The sequence below is a fragment of the Carettochelys insculpta genome, chromosome 3 (genome assembly GCF_033958435.1).
Source record: "Carettochelys insculpta isolate YL-2023 chromosome 3, ASM3395843v1, whole genome shotgun sequence".
NCBI lineage: Eukaryota > Metazoa > Chordata > Testudines > Carettochelyidae > Carettochelys > Carettochelys insculpta.
In genome coordinates this window covers 145,455,859-145,482,001 of record NC_134139.1, presented here as the reverse complement: position 1 = coordinate 145,482,001, position 26,143 = coordinate 145,455,859, and the positions used below count along the sequence as shown (strand labels likewise).

General features: G+C 44.6%; 1 protein-coding gene across 1 annotated transcript in view; it reads right to left on the bottom strand.

The window, feature by feature from the left end:
• Nucleotides 1-277: 277 nt before the first annotated feature.
• IBTK (inhibitor of Bruton tyrosine kinase) overlaps nt 278-26,143 on the bottom strand; it is a 111,306-nt gene continuing 85,440 nt past the window's right edge. The window contains exons 24-29 of the mRNA XM_074990977.1: nt 24,882-24,974; nt 24,064-24,222; nt 17,287-17,439; nt 10,469-10,540; nt 10,218-10,350; nt 278-2,525 (exon numbers count right to left, since the gene is read on the bottom strand). Coding sequence (XP_074847078.1) covers nt 2,400-2,525; nt 10,218-10,350; nt 10,469-10,540; nt 17,287-17,439; nt 24,064-24,222; nt 24,882-24,974 — 736 coding nt within the window. The 3' untranslated portion in view covers nt 278-2,399. The remainder of the gene's footprint in view (nt 2,526-10,217; nt 10,351-10,468; nt 10,541-17,286; nt 17,440-24,063; nt 24,223-24,881; nt 24,975-26,143) is intronic.

Here is a 26,143-nt window from a genome sequence, read left to right as displayed (position 1 = left end):
TTCAAAATGCAATTGTTCCAAAGACGTGTTTTCAATTTCATGAAAGCACATACAAATAATACCACACAATACCATATATAACATGCATACAAATAATACCAAAATTAAGTATAACCTATCACACACTGTACAAGAGATCAGATGTTCCCCAAAAAGTTGACATCATCAATCTCTCTGAAGATATATAAATTACACTGTGAAGCCATCTGGAATGGCTCACAACAGAGAGAACATACCCCGAGGGAGATTGTCAAAAGCAGTGCAGAAAGCCCCAAAACACAGTTTTGTAATTTTATTTAATTATACAAGTTTCCAGCTATGCATTTATAAGTATTCAGTGAGATCTGGATGTTTTCATCACATGCTGGCAGAGTCACATAGATCTCAACATCTGTGAAGGTTGGTATAATTTTTAAGGTTTGTTAGAAAGGAATTATGCAACACTCTTCCCAAAATACAGCAAAATTGTAATTTTTTAAAAGATCTCATTTTACATTTGCTAAAGAAATAAGATAATGGCTGGAAAAAAGCTAACACGGCTGTTGAATCAATTTCTCATGGTACATAGTAATCACTTTAAAAAAAAAACAACCAACCTTGATAGAACTGTTTTACAAACCCTAAGCTGAAGAATTGCAGTACCCAGTTACTGAAAATACTCAAATAATCAGTGTTAGTCTTTAAATACAGTAAAAACTGGGTTATCTGGAAAAAACAGGCATACTCAATTAACTGGCACCTGCTCCGCTGGTGGCTCTGTGGCTGGCTACCCAACCATAGCCTGCTGCTGCCAAGCCTGTGCTGGCAGCAGTGAGGCTGGCTGCCTGGCCAGGGATGGCAGCCATGGGGCCAGCTGTCCCCCTGGTGCCAGTTGTAGTGAGGCTAGGGCTGATGGCTGACAGGCAGCAGCAGGGCTGGTGGAGTGGGGTTGATAACCCCGCTCTAATATCTGGCACGTCTGATTATCTAGCACCCTGCATTCCCTTAATTTTCCACAGCAATCCATTCCCTTTTAAAGGAGTTTACTTGAGCTTTCATCTTGTGCAAAGTACTGTGTTCATACTCATATAAAATGAAAGTAATTTTAGAAATACTCTAATTGCCACAGAAGTCAAGTTTAATACAATGGCACAAAAAATTAAGTATACAAATTTGCATGAATCAAGATTTTAATAATTTATTGCATTTATCTGTTCACTTTTTTTAAACTGTAGCTCACCTGAAGCCATTAGATGCAGCTACATTGTTTTCCAAGACTCAGATAATTTATCACACAGTGATTGCTTTGTACATTCATCTGGGTTATACCTTTTTTAAGCTCGATCCTCTCCAGTTTGCCCAGGATCTGTAAATGCTGAGATTACTGAAACTTGTAAATCCACATTTAACTACAAGACATCTTACTGTAAATAAGGCTATTAAACATATTTTATATATCTGTTCAGAGAAACCAGGCACAATGAACTTCCTGAATGCACAATGCTGAAAACCAGACATGAAATCTGTACAGGTTCAGGCGGTCTCAAAATCCACGGTTAAGCACTCATCCTTGTAGCTCTAATATTTGACGAACAGGTTTTGAGTTTCCTTAGCACTTTAAATATATTGTACTTTTACACAGTGGTTCTACAACAGGGCCAGTTTACCAGAATACACCATGGATGATCCCACTAGTGATACCACACCCCACTGAATTGTGGTTGTTTTAGCCCAAAACAGATCTTGGGCTGCTCAGAATGCCAATCTAATAACAGCATAAAACCGCACACAAATGAACTGGAAGCAGGTAGCAGCACAGCACTTTAAATCCAGCAAAGAGGCTCATCATGAAGAGTGACAGTCAAAAGTACTTGCTACAAATAGCTGAGAGAACCAGTGCTCACACATACCTATCTAAGGTTAGGAAAAACTACACTGCCAAGTTGCTTAAACTTCATCTGAAAATTCAAAGATCTATTTGGGATTATTTCTAAATTGGTCAAATAAATTCTGATTAAATGCTTACATTAAAAGATGCATAATTTTGCATGGTCAGTTTTACAATAATCACAAAATCAGCACCTACTTTTCCCCCACTACCTATGAATTTAACAAAAACTTCATTGTCCTCATATGGACTAAACCTTCACGTAAGCAAAAGTCTTTTCACTCAACAATTTTACATAAAATTATTAACACAGGATTTGGTAAAAAGTGTGTATTCAAAGTCTACATTACATGGTGTGAGTCACGGACATGAGCAAATTATAGCCTGCATTCTCTTGCTAATACAATCAGATGCATACCAATTATGTGCAGCATTTTAAATAACAAATTTACAAGACAGTTCAATTCTACCTATAACAAGAGTTAAAAAACTCTGAAGTACATATCTTCATGAAATTCTTGATGGGTAAGTGTCAGTGCTTGTTCCACAAAGGTGTCGCAATAGGTCCCTGTGGAGCCCTTTCAATTACAACAAATTCATCAGGGTTGTCAAAAGCTTCATAGTGGATTAGCAAATCCTGAATAGCACATTCCTCAATCTGAAACAAGAAAGAAAGAAAGGTGGGAAGGAGAAGTCTGTATTTGATAAATCGGCTCTGTAAGTAACCAAGAGGTAGCCGTGTCAGTCTGTATTCTAACAAACAAAATAGCAGAAATGTAGCCCTTTAAAGACTAACAAAAAGGTTCATTCTGTGATGCGCTTTTGTGGGACAGACCCACTTCATCAGACAAATAACATTTCCAGTACAGACTGCCATCTATAAGTACAGAGGTACAAAAAAAAAAAATTGCAATAAAAACTGACAAATCAAGTACACAGGACTGAAGGAGGGGGGTTGGGGGGCGGGAGGTGCTAAGTGTCTTGCCTGAGATAATTATGAGCATCAAAGGAAGGGAAGCAGTCCTTGTAATGCGTGATGTAATTCTCTTTTTTCATACCAAATGTTACTGTGCTGAATTTGAATGTGAACTCCAGTTCACAAATCTCCCTGTGCAATCTGCTTTTAAAGTATCTTCGTTGCAAGACGCAAGTTTTCAGGTCTTTAACAGAATGGCCCACTCCATTGAAGTGTTCACTGATTGGCTTATGTGTATTGAGATTCCTGATGTCTGCTCCGTGTCGATTCATTCTTTAGCAAAAAGTTTGCCTGGTTTGTCCAATGTACATAGTGGAGGGGCACTGCTGGCACATAAAGGCATATGTAATATTGGTCGAGGCACATGACAGTGAGCCCTTGATCTTGTAACTAATGTGGTTAGGTCCAGTCATGGTATCCCCAAAATAATATCTGGATAAACTTGGGAGTGGGGTTTGTTGCAAGGAAGAGTTCCAGAATTAGTATTACTGTGGTGTAGCCTATGATCGCTACTGAGAATCCTTCTTAGGTTAGGAGGTTGTCTAAAAGGAGAGGACAGGCCTGTCACCTAGGACCTTCCAGAGCATAGCATCGTGATCTACAATAGGTTGTAGGTAATAGTAACCGGTGAGGGAGACATTCCTCGGGGGGGGAGGGGGGGGGGCTACAAGACCCCTGTCTACAGCCAGACCCTCAAAATCATGAGCACAGAAGGAGACATCCAGGTGGCTAAAAGAGCCCCAGCTACAGCCAGCCCTCAAAAATTGTGACCCTCACCATGCACAATCTGCCTGGCACCTTGCACAGCACATCCTTTTCATGGTTTGGGGTCAAGCCATGCGATGCAGCTGAGAGCAGGAATGTTCCAAACTGTGTGGTGCCTCTGGAGGGGAGGGAAGGGAGGGTATGTGGGAGTCAGGACAACACGGAAACGGCTGAAAAGAAGCTTCTTGTACTACCAGACAAGCACAACCCCTACCCACAGCCTAGCTGATAAAGGGTAAGGGGGGCCAGCAGCTGGCGCCAGGCAGCGCAAGAAAAAAAAAAAAAAAAAGGCAGCTAGAAGGGGTATACACAGAAGCACGGACCACCACAGCTGCAGTCCTAGCAAAGAAAAAAAAAAAAGCTTTTTCAGCCTCTCCTGACGCTAAAGCCACGGGCTTGCAGGTGCAGAACTGTAATGGTCCTGTTGCCTAATTCCTCTGCAACTGAGAGCAGTGGAGATGTAAGAGACCAGAGCAGAGAACTGTGGTGCATTGTGGGGTACATACGGGACATCTGTGGAGGCTAATGAATTCAACTTAAAGACATGCCACATCTTCACCACCCTTCATTCGGATTTTTAAATTCGAACCTGTCGGTTGCGATGATTTCAGGATTTCGACAGCATGTCGATTTTAGTGACCCATAAATAGAGCTAATGGAATTTACAGTGAGGACAGGCACTGGAAAAAATTGGGTTAACTGACTTAAAATTAATTTTATCTCGTAGTGTCGATGCAGCCTAGCAGTGCTGGCGGCGTAGGGTTGGACGCGGGAGTCTACATAGCTGGACAGTCCGGCAGTAAAGGTGCCAATACCTGAAATGATAGGACTCCCTGGGTTTCCAGGTTTATGGATTTTAGACAGTAAATGGAATAATCCAGGTGGGGGCTCAGACAGTGTGTAAGAGTGAATTAGGTCTCAAGTAGAGGCAGGGAGTTCTTTAAGTAGATGATGTACTTTCTTTTGGAATTCTAAAGTGGGATCAGAGGAAATAGGTCTGTAAAAAGTGGTTTTAGAGAGTTGTCTAGCTGCCTCCTGTTCACAGTCTGCTCATTCATGATGATGACAGCACTCTCTTTCTCAGCCGGCTTGATTATAATGTCCAAGTTACTTTTGAGACTCTGGACAGCATAGCGTTCAGATTGTGTTTCATTTGGTGTTGTTTGTGTATAAGTTCAGTCTGTGCATGGCTGCGGAAACACTGCACAGTCATACCCCAAGATACGCCCATTTAGGTTACGAGAATTCGAATTTACGCGTAGTTTCATTTAATACCCCTACTTCGTCTTATGAGGCATTTCCTTGAATTTACAAGGACACGCTGCTGTGGCTGGTCTGGGTCTCTGCCTCGGCACTGCAGCAGCAGCGTGCCCCGGGCTCCCAGGCGCTCCTGCGAGACATGGATGCTGGGCACGCACCCCATCCTGGCCTCACCCCTACCACTCGCCCTCCAGGCAGCTAGGGAGCCGCCACCCATCCTGAGCAGCTGTGCCTCAGGCACCACTTGCCGCCTGCGACATTCCATCGCATTTAGGGCCTCTCCACTGCGTAAGCCCCACATGAGCGAGGCATCGCCTCTCGCCAGCCAAGGGCCCCCTGTGCCTGCCCAGCTCGTCGTGCGGCCAGCCCCTGGCACCGCCTCCTCCTCGCTTAACCTAACCTGCACTCAGGCCAGCCTGCCTCTTGTGCTCTGCTCTGCATTGCCCGCCCCCTTGAACCAGCTCTGCTTCTGCAGCCATGGGCAGCTGCGTGGCTTTGCACCCCACTCCCAGGTGCTCTTCGATTTCCATTCCCCTTGCAGCCCTGTCTCTGCACCTGGGACAGCCCCCCCGGCCCTAGGTTCTTCTCCCCAGGCTGCACTATTGGGAGTCAGACTGATGTTCATACACATTAGCGTTTTAAAATAAAATTACAGTTACCAATAAGGTTTACTGGCCCTTAAAAATTATATAGCCTGCATGTCAGCAATCAATGTATAGTCTTTGTTTCATTCAACTACAGACACATTTTGCATGCTAGGGCTTTTAAAAAAAACCTCTTAGCTGGGCAGCCTTAAATAGGCAGTTCCTAGGGTCACATGTCCTAACAGATTCTTTTAAAAAAAGTCATGGACTGGCTGGATGTCACCCTCCAGCAGAGTGGGAGAAGAGGCAGTTGCTTCCTTCCATAACTAGTGTTCTTCGAGATGTGTTGCTCATGGCCATTCCACATTAGGTGCATGTGGTCACCACAGGAACCAGTGCTGAAGCTTTTCCCTCAGCAGTATCTGCCAGGGAACTGCTCTGATAACCTCTACAATGATGCTTGCATGGCACAGCAATAAGGGGTGCTGACAGCTCCTTCTTGCCAGAAACTCCAAGAGTAGGAAAGGAGTAGGGGTCACGGAACAGACATGACCAACACATCTCAAGGAACAACAGTTACAGAAATAGGTAACTGTCTTTTCTTTTTGGAGTGCTCACTCATGTCCATTTCACATCAGGTGACTTCAAGAAGTACTCATGGATATGTAGATGGAAACATAGCTCTGCTGAGCCCAGTGTCATCTCTGGCCAGTTGAGTGATGGCATAATGTGACCTGAACATGAGAACAAAGGACCATGTCATGGCTCTACAGATGTCTGGGATAGGGACAAGCACCAAGAAGGCCACCAAGGACACCTGAGCTCTAGTCAAGTAGGTTCTGCCAACTAGCAGCAGTCGGCCCCCTCCCAGCTCATAACAGGTCTTTATGCATGAGGTGATCCTGTTGGAAGTCCTCTGTGAGGAAACCAGAAGGCTTGTCATCCTACCTGGCACTGATATGCTAGGTTGATTTACTGAAAGGCTTGGCACATTCCAAATAAAAAGCCAATGCCCATGTGCTGGATGTCTGGAGAAGATGCCTCTCCTCACTGGTCTAAGGTAGCTTGGGATAGATCACCAGGAGAAATATGTCCTGGTTCACAGGAAGATAGAGACTGCCTTCCCCAGGAAGGCAGGGTGGGGTCACAGCCAGACCGTATCAGATGTCCAGCAGGAAAACTTTGTCCATGCGGCTAGTAAATGAATCTGCTTGATGGCTTCCTACTTCCCAGGAGGGCTCACTGGACCTACTCCAAGAAGATACACTTCTCTGGGTTCAACCACAGAACATCCACAAAGAGGTGGGGTGCAGAAGCTGACTATGATCCTGAAGCAGCATGTCCAGACATCTGGAAAGGGGCAGCCATGGAGGGGCTACCATCATGTTCGGGAACATGCCAAAATAGTGCTCGCAAAGCCACAATGGAATGATCATGATAACCTGTTCTTTGCCTTTCTTGATCTTTACCAGGACCATGCTAATGAGAGGGACTGGAGGGAATGCATGTGTCAGTCTCCCTCACCATGACAAGGAAAGGCACCAGAGAGGGAATTGCTGCACAGGATCTTTCTACAAGCAAAACCAATGGCATTTTCTATTTTGCCTGATGATGAACAGATCTATTTGGGAGGCTGTCCACACCTGGAAGATCATGCTGACCACCCCTAGATATAACAACCACTCGTGGTCACTAGCAGCAGGTTTTGATCATTTTTAGTGGTTCTCAGGATAGGACCAAGTCCTGCACCCCCAGCTGCCTATGGTCTGAGAGGAAGTTTGGGTGCAGGCTCTCAGATGGGGTAAGGGATTGGGTACAGGAGAGACAGTGTGTGAGCCAGCACCTCAGGTGGTGCCAGCTCCCAGAAGCAACCCACACACCAGTCTGGAAGTGGTTTGGTGCACAATAGTGGTGGCAGAGTGCACACACACACACACACACACCCAGAAATCATGTAGCATGTGTAGCAGATCGTAGCATGTGACATAGTGTTTAGGACCCAGTAGCCCAAAGTTATAAGTCTGTGCGGGGAGGAACAAAGACAGGCAGCTGGGGCGGGGGGGCAGGGGGAAGGGAAATATCATTATGGGAACAGTCTGGTAGGCTGCTCTTGGGTGTATCCTCAAAATGACTTTCAGCTCCTTGTTTTGAGCAGAACTTGGGGGCAGGTGGATTTGGTGGCATCTATAGCCCTTGGCTTTTTTGGGTGGTGGGTCCTGCCAAAACTTATTTCCCTGTCTGTGAGCCTGTTGCAGTGAGAACAGCTTATATGCTGGCCCTCAGAAACAGAATAAAGGGCCACGTGTACACTAGAGTATTTTGTGGACAAAACTGGGGTTTTGTTGACAAAACTCACGGAGCGTCTACACAAAAAATGTGTTTTATTGACAAACTGTCGACAAAAAAAACTACGTAGACGCTCCAGGTGGGCCATTTGTTGACAGAGCAGATCAAAAGATTGATCCACTTTTATGTGTAGTTGCAATCTGTCAACAGAAATTTTGTCAGAACATCTCTTCCAACAATAACTTCTGTAGACAGATGCTTCTAGTGCAGACATAGCCCCAAGGTTTTCAGGATGGTCTGGGAGACCTTCTGCCCATAGAGCTTGGTGTCCATCTGTTCCACAAACAGGACCTAGCCATTGAAGGAAAGGTCCCGTACCAACCCTTAGGAGAACAACCCAGAGAGGAGCAGCTAGGAAGCTCACTGCATGAAGACAGTAAACACCATGGTGCCAATGGCACAGTCTACTGCATCAGATGCCACATGACTGGCTGTCCCGGCCATGGCTGTACCCTCAGTGAGAATCACTCGGAACTATTTCCAGGAGGGAACTCTTGAATTTGGCCACAGTTTACCACATATTAAAGTCATAGCAGTTAAGTAGAGCCTGGTACTTGGCCACTCTCAACTACAGGTTAGAAGACAAATACATTTTGTATCCAAACAAGTCCAGCCTCCTGAAGTCTTTGTTGTTAGAGGTAGCTCCTGGCACTCTTTGTGGTTTGCTGTCTCAACCACCAAGGAATTAGGGGCTGGGTGAGAAAACATATGCTTGTGCCCCTTTGTTGGGAAAAAGTATTTACACTCTGACATTTGGAGACAGGAGGCAAGGAGGGTGGAGTGCCACAGGGAGATGGTAATCTTCCATGCCCCCTCTTGAAGGGGCAAAGCTCCCCTGGTGGGGATGTGGAATGGAGGACATCAAACAGGGAGTCCACACGCTTCTCCAACTGCTCTGCTTGCAAGCCAAGGTTGGAAGCATCCCTCTTCAGCAGTTCCTGGAGTACCTTAACTTCATCCTGGGGAACTGTATGAGGTGACTCTGTGATGGCCTAGTCTGGAAACAACTAAGAACATGCTGGTGCTATAAATTCCACAGTACCCACTGGTGGTGCAGGAACCTGCTCTCCTTGGTCTATCTGGACTTGCGGGGTCTTTCCCCCGAAACTTCATAAATTGTAGGGGGTTCGGATAGTGAGAGTGCTGGATTATCCAAGGTTCCTGACATCCAGCAGGCAGACTGCATCCATCTCCCTGGCTCTGAGGCATGAGGACTGCAGGCAGGCAAGCAGTGGCACGATATCCCTCACAGTAAGAGTGGTATTGCTAAGGCGAAGACAGGCAGTAAGGTCCCAATGAAGGTTAATCCTAAAATCTGGGACTGCCAGGACTGATGTGGGCAGTATTGGGAGCGTTAGAATCTCCTGAGTAACTTGGACAGCTTCAGGTGTTGACAGTACCTAGAGCTGACAGAGGCCTGCATTTGTGTCAGGGATCTCAGATAACATACATGCTGGGCTGTATCACTGGACGTGAGCTGAGGCCCAACTTCCCAAAGGAAGAAGGGAGCTGCCCAGCATGGCAGCCTCATCCTCCCCCTTGTAGAGAACAGGAGGCTGTTCTCTATTGGCCTTCGTTGGCTTCTTGACGAGGGTCACAGAAGGTGATCAGTGACAATGGGGGCACCGTGCACTGACGCCATGGTGTCAAGTCAGGCCTCTGCTCCAGGGTCACTGATTCCATCAGAAGCACTTTCAGTCAGCTATCATGCTCCTTCTTAGTCCTAGGTTTGAAGGACTTGCAGATGTGACACTTGTTGCTTATGTGCTTTACCCAGGCACATAAGACATTATTATGGGACTCATTGATGGGCAAAGGCAGTTTGCAGCAACTGCAAGGCTTAAAGCCTGGAGACGGGGGGCATGCCTCATCCCCCAGCTAGCTCCCATTTTGGTCTAAGAAAACCCTAGCCTACTGTTAAATGTAACTAACGCAAATACTAATCATGTACATATTGTATAGGTTCTACTAGTTCATACAAATGAAACCTAAGCAATGCTAATAGGAGCAGTGAATGTTCCATGAACCATCACTGCTGGTAAAAAGGAACTGAGGGTAAGAGGAGCTAGCAGCACCTCTTACTCCATGCCACATGGGTGCCACTCCAGAGGGTACAAGAGCTGGTTCCTTACCGATACTGCTAAGGGAAAAACTTCGGGCTCTGTGAAATGGATACAAGCCAGCGCTTGAAGAAGGCGGCAACACATGCCAAACCATGAGGGTAGGCAAGGAAAACTGGGGAACATGGAACCTAGCTGCAATAGCTCAGGGCCTCAAATACTGCAGACTAGCTCTATCCTCCAAAAACAAGCCTGAAGTTAGGCTTTAATAGCTGGTAGATATTATGTAGCCTATGAATAATTGATTCTAAAATGTCATATTTGAAAGAAAAGTAGTGAAAAAATTTAGCTTCCTTTACCTGGATCAAAGCCAAAGGTTTTTCTCTGCTTCTGATTAGAGCCGCTTCTTGCTGGAGCTCTTCCTCTACAATAGCTGCAAACGTGATAGGTGCTATAGCAGTAGAGCTAGTCAGGGATGTCACTAACCATGGACTGCAAAGTAATACATTATACAGTGAAGTATATTACTGACATTCTGAAACAAAAGCAGCACAAAGAACTAACAGACAACATGCACACAGAAATCTATAATGTTAGAAATCAAGCTTACTTATGATTCTCCAGTTGTGGTAAATCAGAAACATGATCATCTTCTAGACCTGGGGTGCCTTTGATTGCACATCTGGGAAGAAAACAAAAAAAAGCCACAATCATGAAAGTTACTGACTCACTCCTTGTAATGGAACAGGACTGTTGGCAACCCTCAGACTTATTCTACTGTATCACACATGGTACTGTGGGGAGAGGAACAATGTGGAGAGGGGAATCTCAAGCCACTGGGGCAGCGGAAAAACCAGTAAAATGAGAGTCCTTCACAAATTGCAGCGACAGTCTGAAGTGAATACAGTTACTGACACACATTCCTGTATTGTTCCTATTCAGATAATTGTACATTTATAAGAAGCACATGGGTGCCCCCAGCAGAAAATGAATTCCGACAAATGTTCTCTCTGCCCATTCTCTGTATTGTAAAATAGTAGCAAATACCATACTAAATTCAAGACCCCTATGCAGAAGGTTTTTGTGTGGTGTAGTGGTAAAGTATGAGCTCCCAAGTTAGAATCTTAATTACTAAAACTGTAATCGACTTCCAGCACAAGCAAAAAAGTTACTCATCATTGTAACTGCTGTTCTTCGAGCTGCGTTGCTCATATCCGTTTTAAGTTATGTGTGCATGAGTGTATGTGCATGCCTATCAGAAAGCTTTCCCTAGCAACTACCAGCTGGGTTGGCTGGAGAGCTCTCTGAAGTGGCACCTATGCAAAGCCTATACATGACCCAGCTGACCCAGCACCCCTCAGTTCCTTCTTCCATCCACACAAACAGTGGGGCAGGATGGTGGTTTCAAATAGATAAAAGCAGCACATCTCAAAGAACAAAAGTTACAATGGTGAGTGGCCTTTATTCTTCTTTGAGTGCTTGGTCATACCTATTTGAGTTAGGAGAAAAAGCCGTCTTGTGGCACTTAGGACTAAATAATTTATGAGGTGATAAGAAGATGGTATAGTTTCTTTTGATATTCTTCAGTAGGATCAGAGGAAAGAGCTTTGTAAAATGTGGTGTGGGAGTATTTTGTTAGTCTTTAAAGTGGTACAAGACTGCTTTTTTGTTTTGTGAAGAAACACTAACGCGTGACTATGTGAATTAGGTGATTCCCAAGCTAAGCACAGGAGGAGGAGTCAGAGTCAACGTGTGGCTGACTCCAAGACAGCAGCCCCAAAGGCTGCATCTGATCTAGATTGCTGCACAATGGCACAGTGAGAGGGGAAGGTATGTACAGAGGATGATGTAGGAGCATGACAGATCTCCTAGAGATCCACATGCGCCAAGAAGCTGGATGAGGAGGCCTGAGCTCACGCAAAGTGCACTATCACAGGCAGTGGGGAGACTTTCGTGAGGTTATAACACGCCCATATACAGGACATGATCCAGGAGGAAACGCACTGCAACAAAAGCAGGAGTCACGTCATGCACTCAGCAATGGCCTCAAAGAGCTGTGTGGTCTTCTGGAAGGGCTTGATCCAGTAAACATAGAAGGCAAGTGCCTGTCTCACACTGAGGATTGTAGCTGTTGTCTTATTTGGAACTATGAGGTTTAGGGAAGAAAACAGGCAGGAAAATGTCCTGACTAACATGGAACTCAGAGACCAGTTTCAGCAGGAACACAGGGTGAGGGCTGGATCTTCTTATGGAGCACTGTACATGGGTTCAGCCTTGAGGGCCCGGAACTCAGACACCCTTCTGGCAGGGGTGAAAGCCAGCAGGAAGGACAACTTTGCAGGAGAGGTAGAGGAATGAAAATGTGGCCAATGGTTTGAAGGGAAGGTCCATGTTAAGGTCCCAAGCCAGGACTGGCCAGCGAACTAACAGGTGAAGTCAGTTCACACCCCTGAGGAAGCAACACACTACGTGCTGTTCTGGGCCAGACCACTCGCCCTCTCCAGAATAGAAGGCTGAAATGGCTGCCAGATGAACCTTTCAGAAGCAGCAGCAAGGCCTTGCTGCTTCAGGGAAACAAGGTAATCTAGCACCTGTGGGACAGACGTAGACACCACGTACATGGTCATGCTGACTATACCAGCAGGAGAGGCGCATCTCTTTAGCCAGGTAGAACCGTCACATAGACAACTCGTGGCTGCAGAGAAGAATCCACTGCACTGGCCCCGAGCAAATCTGCACAGCAGACATCAACCACGATGCCGCCACATCATGAGGTGAAGAGACTGGAGGTCTGGATGGCAGAAGTGACCATAGTTCTGTGTGATGAGGTCTAGAACCGGGGGAAGTTGAATGGGCGGAAGCACAGAAAACTCCCATCAGTGGGGGGTACCAATGCTGGTGAGCCCATGGCAGGGCTATGAGAATTACGTCTGTCTTGTCTCTGAGAATCTTGATAAGAACCTTGTGCACAAGGGAAAAGAGAGGAAAGACAGAGCAGACCTGGCATTCCTGGATGAGAGAAACAACTGATGTGGAGCCTGGGCTGAGGTCCCAGAAGAAGCAGAATGCAGGACACTTGCAGTTGCTCCAGGATGAGAAAAGTTCCAGCTGGAGAAAGCCACACTTTTGGAAGATCAAATGGAAGACATCCACATGGATCAACCACACGTGGGCCAGGAGCCAATGGCTGAGACAGTCTGCCAGCTGGTTCTGGAACCCTGGGAGATAGAATGCCTCCACATGAATGGAGTGGGCTATACAGAGCACCCACAGGCGCAGAGCTTCTGAGCACAGCAGGGAGGAGCGTGCCCCTCCTTGATGGTTGATGTAATACATGGTCCTGGTATTATCTGTCATTACGGCTACGCAGTGGCCACAGAGGTAGAAATGCCAGACAAGCAAGATGAACAGCCCAGAGCTTGCACATGTTGATGTGCAGAGAAAGTTCCTCCACTGTCCACCATGCCTAAGTTGTGAGATGTCCTAGGTGCGCACTCCAGCTTAAAGCTGACACATCAATGACCCGGGACATGGTGGGCTGAAGAGCATGAAGGGGAATGCCTATGGGGATGTTCTGCAGGCACACCCACCAGCAGAGAGCATTGGAGACACGGTAAGGCACAGTCACAACCATGTCTAGGCTGCCCCAGAGGGACGGTACGCCAAAGCCAACCACACCTGGAGAGGGCAGAGACGTAGCCTGGCAAATGGCACCGTGTATGTGCAGGCTGTCATGTACCCCAGCAGCCAAAGGCATGTGTAGACCATGCTGATGGGTAACCTGGAGTGAGAGCATAAGAGCTGGACAAGAGTCTGGTAGTACTGATCAGGGAGGAATGCCCTGGCTTGCATGATGTTGAGAACCGCCCTAATGAACTCTATGCGCTGCGTAGAGTTCAATGAGGACTTTGTCAGGTTGAGCAGCTTGATTTACAGACCAACCCAGGAGAAGCCAGTTATCTAGATATGGATACATGTGGACACCATGGCAGTGGAGGAAGGCAGCTACCACTGCCACACATTTGTAAGTACCCTGGAGGCCACAGAAAGCCCAAAAGGAGGGGCCATAAATTGAAGGTACAGGTAACACACTGTGAACCTGAAGTACTGCTGATAAGAGGGATGGATAGAAATGCACAAGTAAGCATCCTTTAGGTCAAGAGCAGCATACCAATTCCCCAGATCCAGAGAGGGGATGATGGTGCCCAGAGACATCACACAAAACTTGTTAGACACTATAAGCATGTTGAGTTCCCAGAGGTTCAGGATGGGTCTCAACTCACTATGTGCATTGGGAACCAAAAAGCAGTGGGAGTAGAATCCCCAACCCCTGTGTGGAAAGGGCACCTCCTCTACAGCCCCTAAGTTCAGAAGCTACTGAACCTCCGTGAGGAGGAGCTGCTTGTGAGAAGGGGACCTGAAGAGGGACAGGTGGGGGGGAACAGGAAGGTGGAGTGGAGTGAAGTGAATTGGGATGGCATATATCCTGATATAGTCCTGAGGACCTAACTGTCTGATGTTACGGCCAACTGGGCCCAAAGGAATGGAGAGTCTGTTTGGAAATCACAGAGCAAGATCCAGTGGTATGGATACTTGAGCGCACCATCTAAAGACGTGCTTGGAGGATGATTCTGATTGTGTGCAACCAGCCCCAGACTGTTGGCAGGGAAGCTGGCAGTGGGAGTAATGGCCCTTGCATCAGTAGAAGTCCCAGAACCCAAGGAGTTGCAAGGGCCTGGACTGGTGTTGTTGAGGCTGCAACTTAAATGGTTTCCACTGAGTAGCCTACGTGTGCATTCCCAAGGAGTTCACCATACTCCAAGAGTCTTGGAGACTATCTGCACAGAAAGAGCTGTGAAGCTATGGTATAGCAGCAAGTACATCACCACACAATGGAACAGCGACGCAGGCAGTAAACAAAAGAACTGACAGATGCCAGGTCGCCTGGATCATATATAGGCTTTGCACAAGCGCCACTCGAGCAGGCAACCCAGCTGACTGTAGAGGACTCTGGGCAATCCCACCCTGACCAAAACAATGTCTGCCGTGTCTGTACTGTTCAGCATACAGACAAACCCAGGCCTGTCTAAAGCCTGAGTGAATGCAGGCAGGGCCAATGGGGAGGACCCTACGAGAGGCAGGACGTTTTTTATATCATCATTTATTTTCCCTAGTACATTTGCCCCTCGCCAGAGCCAGGAGTAACAGGTCCTAGTACACGCCATTTTAAATCAGCAGAAACTCTCAGATATAGCCGTAGAATTACTAATTAATCACATAAACAATTACTAAAATGACCAAGTCAAGTATAAATATAAATACCTGACTTCATCCCTCACCAATTGGTTCCAAAACTTCTGCTCGTAGGTGAAAAATCTTGTAAGAGGGACACTGGTAAAAGTCTCTGATTGGTTCCAAGTGCTCATAACTCAGCAAAGGAGGGGCAGCATGTGGCACTGCTTTTGAAAAGGTAAGTGAACCTGGAGGGGGATGGGGGGGGGAGAGGCTGGGGGCCATGAGTGGGAGAGGGTTAAAACCTGGTGGTGGGTTGGGTCCATGGGAAGGGAAGGGGGCGGGTTCAGGCTCCTTGGGGTTGGGGCCGGGGGGAGGACAGGGGGTTCAGGCTCCTGCAGGCTGGGCTAAAACAAAAACAAAAAAAAAGCCACAACACCCCCCACCCCAAAAAAAAACAAACAACAAACAAGAAAACAACCACACTAAAATGTGAAGACCAGAATCTTGCAAAAAGAGGGGAACGGAAGAGAACTAAAATGAGTAATCTGAGCACTCTCTAAATTATGAGCTTCCAAACAATATGTAGCTTAAAAGCCGAGGAGAAATATTATAGCAAATATTAAAAAAAAAATTAAGTTCAACATTTATTTTTCAGTTAGTTATTCTATAGCACCTTTAGTGCTTTAATGTGTGGGCATAGTCAACTCCCAATTGTTTTTCTTTCTAAACAACATTCTGTAACTAACTAGCCACAAATTGTCTGAGAAGAGTAGATTTATACAAAAATTCCTAATAGGAGCATTCCAGTGACTAGTGAGTTCTCAAATCCTACGTCTGGAGTTTCCTCCATAGAATGCAATTCCAATTTCTTGGACAAGCAGCACAACTCCTATTGCCGGGAGGAGAAGGGTTTTATTATTCTTTTAGGTATAAATAAGCAGACATCTATCATCAAAGGCTACATCCTAATTACCTATGCTCTCCTTTTTGACGTAAGATATGGTTTAAACATTACACACTAGGATCTGAAGCACTGCTCCCAGAAGAATAGAAACATATTCCAAGATCAATTGTCTAGTGATCAAAAAAATTGTACACAGATCTTTCCCACTTTACACACCAGAATTTACTGAACTTGAAATCTCAACTTCAACATTCATCTTAACGTAAGAAATGAGCCTCCTTAAACCACAGTTAGGCTCAGTCTAGATAACCAATTTCTTTTCAGACCAAAACTCTTTAATCATGATTAGCAGCTGTAATGTCACAGTACACTGTAGCATTCAATTAGAAGATTAACAGAGGCTAATGATTCAGCTATTTATTGCACGATGAAATTTATTCTGCTATTGTGTCCCTTACACATAATAGTTAGGTGGTTAGAGATTTCACAGTTTTAAGCATTTTGGATCTCAGTTGTCTTAAGTCTCAAACTGGGGACAATGATTAATAAAACTGGATCTATAAAAACCAGCACCTCACCCTTCCTCTATATAAACTGCAATTCATCTGTGATTTAATAAAAGTATTAGTAGATGGCCTTGCCCACATGACAGTAAGAATCTGAGCATCTTCAATTTTAGTATAAATAGGTCACACACTGTCCTTATGTTTGCACTGCAAATTAAAAAAAACTGACTCACATAAATAAAAAATTTGATTTCTACTCGTAACTAATAAATGCTAGCAGCTTCATCTGAAAAGAAACGTTGATTCAGTGATTTACAAAAGGGAAAACACAGTTCAGCTGACTGGAAACAGGTGAGGCATAATTCACCCTTTGCAGAGCCTGCAAGTGCTGTTTCACAAAGGCTTCATAAAACAGGTGTGTGCAGCCCAGCTCACATCAGGCTTGAGTGGATGCACAGAACCCTGGCAGCAAATAGCTGCAAGGGCAGACCCACGTGTTTGAAACCACCATGCTGTTATTTACCAGAGGATGGGAGGAGGAGAAGAAAGATTATGAAGTTGCAACTGCATGGAAATGAATACAAACGTTTAAGGATAAAATCATCAGGAAAAACTGAACCACCAATTTGTTCCACAGCTGGTGGCCTGCGCCAAAAGGCGGAGTGTAGCCCAGGAGCCTCCTTAGCATCACCTCTGGACTGCCTCTAAATTCCACAGGTGGGGGCATCAGCCCACGTGTAAAAACTGGAGAGAGAAGCTGTGCAACAAAAAAATATCACTTACCTTATGGCCTTTTGAGCAGGTGGATCCTCAACGCCTTTAAAACAAACTTTTTTGACACTGATGCCTGGAGAGTAACCTGCACTGACAGATTTTTCTTCTTCCATTACAAGATCACGGAATGACTTTGGCAAAGCTGAATGTAATGAAGATGCCCTTTAAAAACAAAACAACCACCACTTAAATATTTCAGACCTACATTTTTCACCATGACACAGTAAACACTCAGTTTAACGGACTAATGGGGGAGGGGTGTCCATTAATACTGGAAGTCCTTTAAATGTGAGAGTTCACTGTGTTCACCCTAGCGCACCCCAGCCAGGCTTCCTCAGCCTCTCCCCTCCCCCCGCAATAAATTGGCAACTCACCAAACTGCTGGAACCACTGCTGCCAGAGGTGCCACTGGAGCTGGAAGAGCCGCTGCAGCTCGAGCCTCTGCCATGGCAGGAGAAGCCGCCACAGCAGCTCAAGCCTCCACTGCTGCAGGAGGAGCTGCCATGTGCTCCTCCCCCCTGGGGTGCAGCGCATACGTGCCCCACCCCTGGTGGGAGGACTGCATGGAGGCTCCTCCAGCCACGGAGGCTCTAGCCATGGGGCAGCTCCAGCCATGGCTGAGGCCCCAGCTGCTCCTCCGGCGAGTACATTCTTTGGGGTTGTGGGTGGATTCAGCAGAATTCAAGAACAAGGGGGCTAGGGAGAGGGAGGGGCCCTGGAGGACGTCCGTTGTTTCTGAAGTCTGCTGAATTGAGGTCCACTAAATCGGGGTTTACTGTGTTGTTGAGTCGCATACTAAATAGGAGCTAGAGAGTGACAAGTTAAAAATATTATTTCTTGGGATTTTTGCAATCAAATACCATAATTTTGCACTTCAACAAATCTCTCAGGCCTTTTGCTTGGAATAAGTTCAAGGAATTCATATGGGAGATACCTACAAGTGAATATTTAGTAATTTTTAATTGTTAAAATCTAGGGTTCAATACAAATAATGAACATTTGTGACCAGTCTATAACTTAAATAATTAACATGCTTTCACTAACATTATTAATATTTGTTAATGTAACTTCAAAATGTCAAGCTATATGCTAGTACTGTCAGTTTTACTGGATGTAGACCACAGATGGCAGACTCCTTTGAAGATATAAGGCTTTGTTTTGTAAACCCCCTATAGCAAATTAGCAAAGTCTAGTCCACAAGTTTCAACAGAATCATTGCATGTGCTACAGTGGGTAGTCTCCCTAAAATAAATATTTAGTTGAGGGGTGTGGCAGGGTTGATATAGGGAGGGATGCTGTGATGGGATGTGGGTGCTGCCTCACTCCCATCACTCAAAGACTGGCATACACATATCTCAAATTACTGGGTCCAGTGATGGAATGACAGACTGTACTTCAGGGCACACCCTGCAGCTCAAGTCAATTCAGGAAGGGGCACAAGAAAAAGAGGGCCAGCACCAGCTGGAGAGGATTACGCCACAAATAACGTTCCCTCTAACCTTTTCCCATCCATGTGCAGAATACGTTTTGTAATCTGCACCCCCAGTAGAAACAAAACCTAGCTGTGGGCACTCTGCTAATGAGCTAGGTAGCATCTGAATCTCCCCTAAGAGGCTGAACAAGTGTGCAGATTAAAGGGAACACTGGACACCACTTCTCCATGGCCACCTGCTGAATACTTGTGATCACACTAGTTTGTCACCTGCCCTGACCCAGCCAATAGGAGCTGCATCTGTGGGCTGGAAGCAGGACAGCACATGGATATGCCTGGATGTCTCTAAGGCTTGGAGCCGAGCACACCAGCTGCTTCCCAGGAGCCATGCAACAGCTAGCAGGGAGCCTGTCAGCCTCACCGTGCCATGCACTGGGCAAAGGTGAGCTGCCAGGTGGTTCAACTGGGTGTTCTGGCTGAAAACCGGATGTTTGGTCACCCTACCTACATTCAATGGTAACTGGGAACAGCGGAGAACCTGCATTACTATTTTTTACCATATCAGATATAAGCAAAATAAAGCTTTTGAGATAGTGTTGCAGTTTAGCCAACATAAAGCTACTAGCTTAAATGCTATATAGTCACTAAACTCATATTCCTTTGTGTACTGTCACATCCACCTAATTTGTAACACAGTAATTTAATTGGAGCAAACAGTCTTCAATAGAAAAGATATTTTAATGGAAGAAACCTCAAGTATTTTATTCATGTAATCTTGGCTGGACAAAGAAATGTGTGTAGTTCCTTTACAGAAAAGCTATTGACATTTTGGTGTATTGTAGAAGACATTATTGATTGCTGGAGCACCGGTATGTACTTCAAAGTATTATGATGTACAAATTTTGCAACTAAAATATCGAGTTTTAATTGTGGACAGCCTCCATTCCAGATGAACACTACATATCTGAATATCACACACACACACTTGTTTAATTTCCTGTGGAACATGGGAGTTTTTCAAAATAAAAGTGCTCCTGACCAAGTTTATTTTTCTTTACAAGTCTTCAAAGAACTTGATTTTAGCTTCAATCCCCCAAACTGCAAAACTGGAAGTTTCTTTTGGCATAAAAAAGAAGAGTGATATAAGGTATATGGCATCTTTCAATCAACCAAAGAAACTGCCAGAGGGTCCCACACCCTTCTGGCCAATGTTCTTGCCAGTAAAACTGCTGAGTTTTCATACACAAGCATCTCCTTTCACTGGAACATGAAAGCACTACAGCTTGCAATAAACTGCATGCATGGAAAGCTCAGCTTGCCACCAGATGCACTCTACATTTTCAATCCAAATATCCATAATTCCATATGGGTAAGTGATGCACCCAAACTTACTGTTCTATTCTTCTAAAGAAAACTAGACAGACAACATGGATTCAGGGTCTAATATTTTATCAATATGTATTTAGCAGCAACTAGTAATCTACCAGTTTGCCTTCTGAAGTTTAAACTTTGTTAAATAAAGGTAAACTCTCCTTTCCAGCAGCTAAGAAACTTTAAATTTCTCAGACTCTCTGCTTTAACTCTATTTATCACACTTTTCCATCTGAGCAGGCACAATTGGAATATCATAGATGAACATTTATTTAGGCATCTGTGACCATCTAAAAATTAAACTAGCAAGTTATCCTTCAGTAGAAGATGCATTAGCCTTTTCACTTAAGATACCTGGTCCTGCATCACACATTACAAAATATTTCAAAAGAATAACGAAATTGAAATTAGAATACAGCATATTACCTGGAAAAAAATACTGAACATCTACCATGCTCACTTTTCATTTATTAAAAATGTTCCCAACAATCCCTGGGTGCTTGTACATATAAAAAGACAGCAATTAACAAAAATATTGATTAAAAGTTCCCACTATCCAGTAAATTATACTTCAGCCATTAAAACCACCAACTTGTTGCAAAAATTGTGTGAACAGATGCCTTCAAACATCCTACAAAGCTTAATTCACCCATATGGAACTTGAAGGAAAGTAAATTTTGAAAAAAACTCTGTCTGCCATGACGTACTATGTTAAAGCTCATTAAAGTAGATACTGTATTCACCACAATGTTTAATAGTCAGTTTAAAGATTATGTCTGACTTGATAATCCCACATATCCTTGAAACCATTATGTAACGTTCAATGAACTCCAAATCCTACTATTTAAAACACTGCCTCTTCCACTGTGGAAAAAGTCACAGCTCCAGGGTTCAGATTGGAGTTCTGCTTTGAACTTGAAGCAACAACTCGAATTTTTTTTTGTATGAAAAATAAACTACTTCTGCCTCAAATAACAAAGACTTACTCTGAATCCAGAATTATTATCTGAAAAAATGCAAATAAATGGTAAATTTTTGTGAAAAGACATTTTAAAGTTAACATTTAGAAATGGAATGCCACAAATTCTTCAAATTTTCAAATAGCTGACATTAGTTAGCATGGGTTACACTTGAAAAAAATGTAACAGTAGCTAATGACAGTGATACTAAACTTCCATAGGGTTATAGTGCTCCTTGGAAAGACACAACAGGGAGCTGATATGATCAAAGTCTTTAAAATCACGACAGGGCTGGAGAAAGCAAAAAGAAAATGTTATTTACTTCTCATAAGACATGAAGTAGGGGTTACCACATGAAATTAATAGGCAGCAGGTTTAAAAACAAGTACTTCATGTCAGGGATTTTTATCCCTTGGGCATTATCGTCCCCGTGGGCCAGGGGAAACAAGCCTTTGGCCATTAAACATCAATGCAGGTACAGGTAGATTCTAAAGTTACATAGGCTGCCATTTAGCAGCCCCCTGCAATGGTCACTGTAGTTGGTTTCCCCAGTAACCTGAACTCATGAATAATTCATGGTCATAGACTTGAATTCTGGGCTCCTGATTGGGCACAGGTGGGAGTTTTTGGAGACTTCCACGGCCCGGAGGACCTGGTTGAGAACCGCAGATACAGAACTCTCATATGATAATCATGTCATACATATTCATAAGACTGCTCTATAAATTCAGGAGCCACCCACCATTCTGTGGCCCTGGGAGCTAGCTATCATAACAGCTGCTGCCACATAGGGGAGCGCTGGTTGCTGTGGCAACGTCCGCTGACCCTTAGGCCAGCTCGAGAAGAGAGCGAAGAGCTGAAATCACAGCGGCGTCTGCCCTTTGGGGGCGGTGCCCAGAGCTGGAATCACTGCAGCGCCTGCCTCTGGGCAGCGCTGAATCTGTGCTGAATCACTGGAGCTGCCGCTTGCCTCAGGGCCAGCAGCTCAGCTCAGCTCTGAAGCGGCGCCGTCATTCAAGCGCCTCCCCGAACCCCAGCACCGCGCTTGCATCCAGGAGTGGCAAGTGGGCCTTCAGGCGTACTCACCGGGTGGCGAACTGGCCCGTGGCTTTGGCCACGGGTACTGTGTACCCGGTGAGGAAACCGGAGGCTCACCAACACCATCTCATCGACGCTGCTCCCATGGCCACGTCATCGCCTGTGTGCTACGGGTGTGCTGGGGACCATCATTCTTCAACCATGACTACTGATTGTGACCACTTACCTGGATAAGACATCAAGCCGGACTGGACCACTACAACCTTCAGGACACGTAACTTACCTATAGGCCTGTGGCACAGCCCAGGACCTTTTGACATTTCACTCTAAACATTTTATTTTAAACACAGACACTTGGGTACTGGGTCTCCTACCAGGGGGGTTCGGGGTTGCAACCCGGGCCGTGCCCTTCCAGGGCCAGGGAAGGGTCACACCCAGGGGCTCGACACTAGGGCCGGGCTTGACTGCCCAAATATAAACACTAACCCAAACAAGGGAAACAGAAAAAAAGCTGTACACTTGTATTAATAGTTCAGTTTAAATCAGTTATAGTTTAACTTAGTTATTATAGTTAGCCATTAGTACATACTTAATAGTTATATTCGTTAACATATTGTGCAGGTGGGTCGAAACGGTGGAGGCCCAGCCTCCCGCTTCCCCAAGTCTACCCTGCACTTATCCTATCCCCTCTTTCCTATCCTGATTCTCCAAGCCCCAGCTGGGGAGGCCAAAGATACTCACTCAGCTGGGAGGAGGCCTTAGTAGGCAAGCCCTAAGGTCTCCAATAGGTCGGCTTAGCAACCCGGCCAAAGCACATAGGAGGAGGAGCAGCGCCCTCCCCCCGCTCGTAGCTAAAACAACAAAGCTCCTTATACCTCTTTCCTAAAAGTTTTCCTTTAACCTCACTCTTTTGCCTTCCGGTTCAATAAAAACAAAAGTTACAGGTTTGACTTCATGGATTTATTAGTAACAATTATAAGTGTTTAAACAAAGTATCACTATTATAAACTGTTTCATGTCTTGTTCTTTGTCAGCTTGTTGCTGACTTTTTCAATAAATAGTTTTATGGAGTTCACACTCAAAGCCTCCCTCTTTTGCCTCGACTTTGCCCTAGTAGCCAGCCACTGCCTGCCAGGGGAAAGTTCCACCGTACAGCGGCAAGGGTATGTACACAACCCCGGGTCTCCCTGCCGGAGGTGGGTGGGGGCGGTCTGCAGAGGGGCAGGGCAATCTTATGTCACCGGGTCTCCGCCATCCCTCCTTACCATCTCAGGCCTAGGCCCTTGAGCATTTGGACAGCTGGTGTCTGGGAGCCTCGCCCCCAGTTGCGCTAGCTGGGGCTGCCCAGAGCGGGTAGAGAGGTTAGCAATTCCCCCTTTTTAACACCGACACTTCACACAATGCACAGTCATCCTGTATAATTCCGTTCTAGAGTATGTTGCAAAAGCCAAGACTATAACAGGATTTTAAAAGGAGCTAGATACATTCATGGAGGATTATTCCATCAGTGGCTATTAACCAGGATGGGCAAGGATGGTATACCTAATTTCTGTTTGCCAGAAGCTGTGAATGAGTGCCAGGGGAAGGATCCCTGGAGGAATACCTATTCTTTTTAAGACCTCCAGGGCACCTAGCATTGGCCACTGTCAGAAGACAGGATACTGGGATAAACGGATCTTTGGTCTGATCCAGGATGGCCATTTTTAGGTCTGTCATGTCTTTGACACTCTTGATTGCACTCACAACATGCACCACAGAAGGCAGATTGCTTATGACCTTTGGTCAATATGAATGTTGAGACACAATCACCACCACCAGCAACCGCAACTCCTGCTTACAATTTTTAAGAACACTAAAACGCTGTACAAAATAGAAGCAGCACTGTTTTCTTATAACTGAATAAAAATTATGTCAATCTAAAAAATACCATTCAAGTGGAACTAATCAACACAAAGGCAAATACACTGAGTAAATAAGATGACATACCAGGCACTCCCTGGTTTTGTAGCTTTCATAGGTGCAGGAGGCATGGCTGTAATGGCAGTAGTTTCCAGGCTGTTTGTAACTGAACCATTATCCTTAGCTGCCATGGCAATCATTTTTCTTTGCTTCTGAGAAAGCTTGATTCCATGAGAGGCAGATTTACTATAAATTAAAATGACAACTGAAACACAACCGATAGTTTTAAATACTAACCTCAAAAGACAGGTTATTTACTAGCAATCATTAGTCTAGTGCTACTGGTATTGGGCAAAAGTTCAAAATACACTTATTTCTTTGTATCTTGTGCTTGTTCCCTAAAATCCATGGACTAATAGGCGGGCAAAATGTCCTGCAAAACAGCCAGTCATCTCCCATATCCAAACGAGTCGTACCTTGGGAAAATACCATGCAACTGAAAAGTCTGAAGGAGGCGGTGGAAAGCAAAGGGTACCTTTGGAGAACAACAAGGTGGAAATCTAGATTGTTTTTGAGTGGAGATGGATAGAGCAGAAAGGTAGGCCAGTTAGGCCACTGATTCCACAAATGATTGGTTATTTTATTAAATCTTTCAATTTATGTCTCTAGAGTCCAACAGAAGGTTTGTCAGTAATTAGCTCAATCAGGACATTGCATACAGAAGTGTAGTTTTTAAACAGATGCACAGAAATGCCATAACAAAAATGGACAAACAAAGCTGTGCAAACACAGAAAAAAAGACATTTAAAGGAAGAAGAAAAAAACAATCTGAACCACGAAGTAAATCTATAACGGCCTATTCTTCAACATCTCTCTTTTTTTATAGATTTTGGTTTTTTACCAACCTTGCATTTGTCTTTGGCATAGTTCCACGCTTCTGCATATTTTCTTCAAGCTCCATGATGGTTCTTAGATCCACAGCAGGAGGGCTGGCAGGACTGAATGAAAAAATAAAAAGTTACCTTTCCAAGCACTCATATTTACTTACATTCCACAGTGTCCAATCTTCACTGAATTCTTCTATGTCATACTTAAATTATATATCCGGGTATCATTTTATGCCTATTTACTCAATTATGGCAAACCTCAAATAGAACGTTTCTGACAAAAAAACTTTTTATATATGTATATATACATAGTATGGAAAAATACGTCCAAGATTCATTACTATGTAAAAAGAGGGAAAGTGATTACTTTAAAAAAAATCACGGTAAATAAGATATATAAAATTAAGATGGCTTGCTTAGTATTGGCTGGTATCTTAGGTATTATGGAAGCACTGGTCACAACTCCACAGTTAAGGCAGAATTCCACTTTGCACTTAAAGCAGAGATTCAACCTTACCATTTGGTATGAAAAGTGTTATCCCTGCCCTTTCCTAAATTACAGTGCCTACTCTGAACACAGTGTGAATTTTCCAAGGCTTTACAAGCAAATTGTCCAAATAATTAACTAAAAGTCATGTCATATAATACAAGGTCATTTATGAAATTTAACACAGATTGAACCTCTCTAGTCTGGTACCTTTGGGACCTGACAAGTGCCAAACCAGAGAATTTGCCCGACCATGGGAGGTCAATATTGTCTAGCAGCACTACCAACACTTCCACTGCTTACTGGGCTCATAGAAGACATTTAGGGGTAAATTACAAATAAATAACAGCACAGAACACAAGATCCAGGACTGGTGTCTGTAAACAAACTTTATGGGACCATGGGAAAGTTGGCCACACCCATTATAAGTGGTCTTCCAGCTAACTTGTATCATAACAGATTGCAGATATTACCAAGTAAGAGAGTGCTGGACTAGAGTGGGTCAACCTGTATCTAACATGTTTCTCCAAATTCTCTTAGCAGAGCAATGCAAACTTTCTTTATAGTTAAAACAGAAACTTTATATATAGGATACATTTGAAAAACCGTGCTATGGTATGATTGTTGAGTTTGCTACAATTATATAGGTTACAAAAAGACTCAGTACCCCAGTGTGATAGGGTAATTCAAATCACCACCACTCTTATGCATATGCAACAATGCTAGTGGTTTGAATGAATCAGTGGTAAGAGAGAAATTGGACACCCGTATGAAGAATTCTCATTGGTACAAT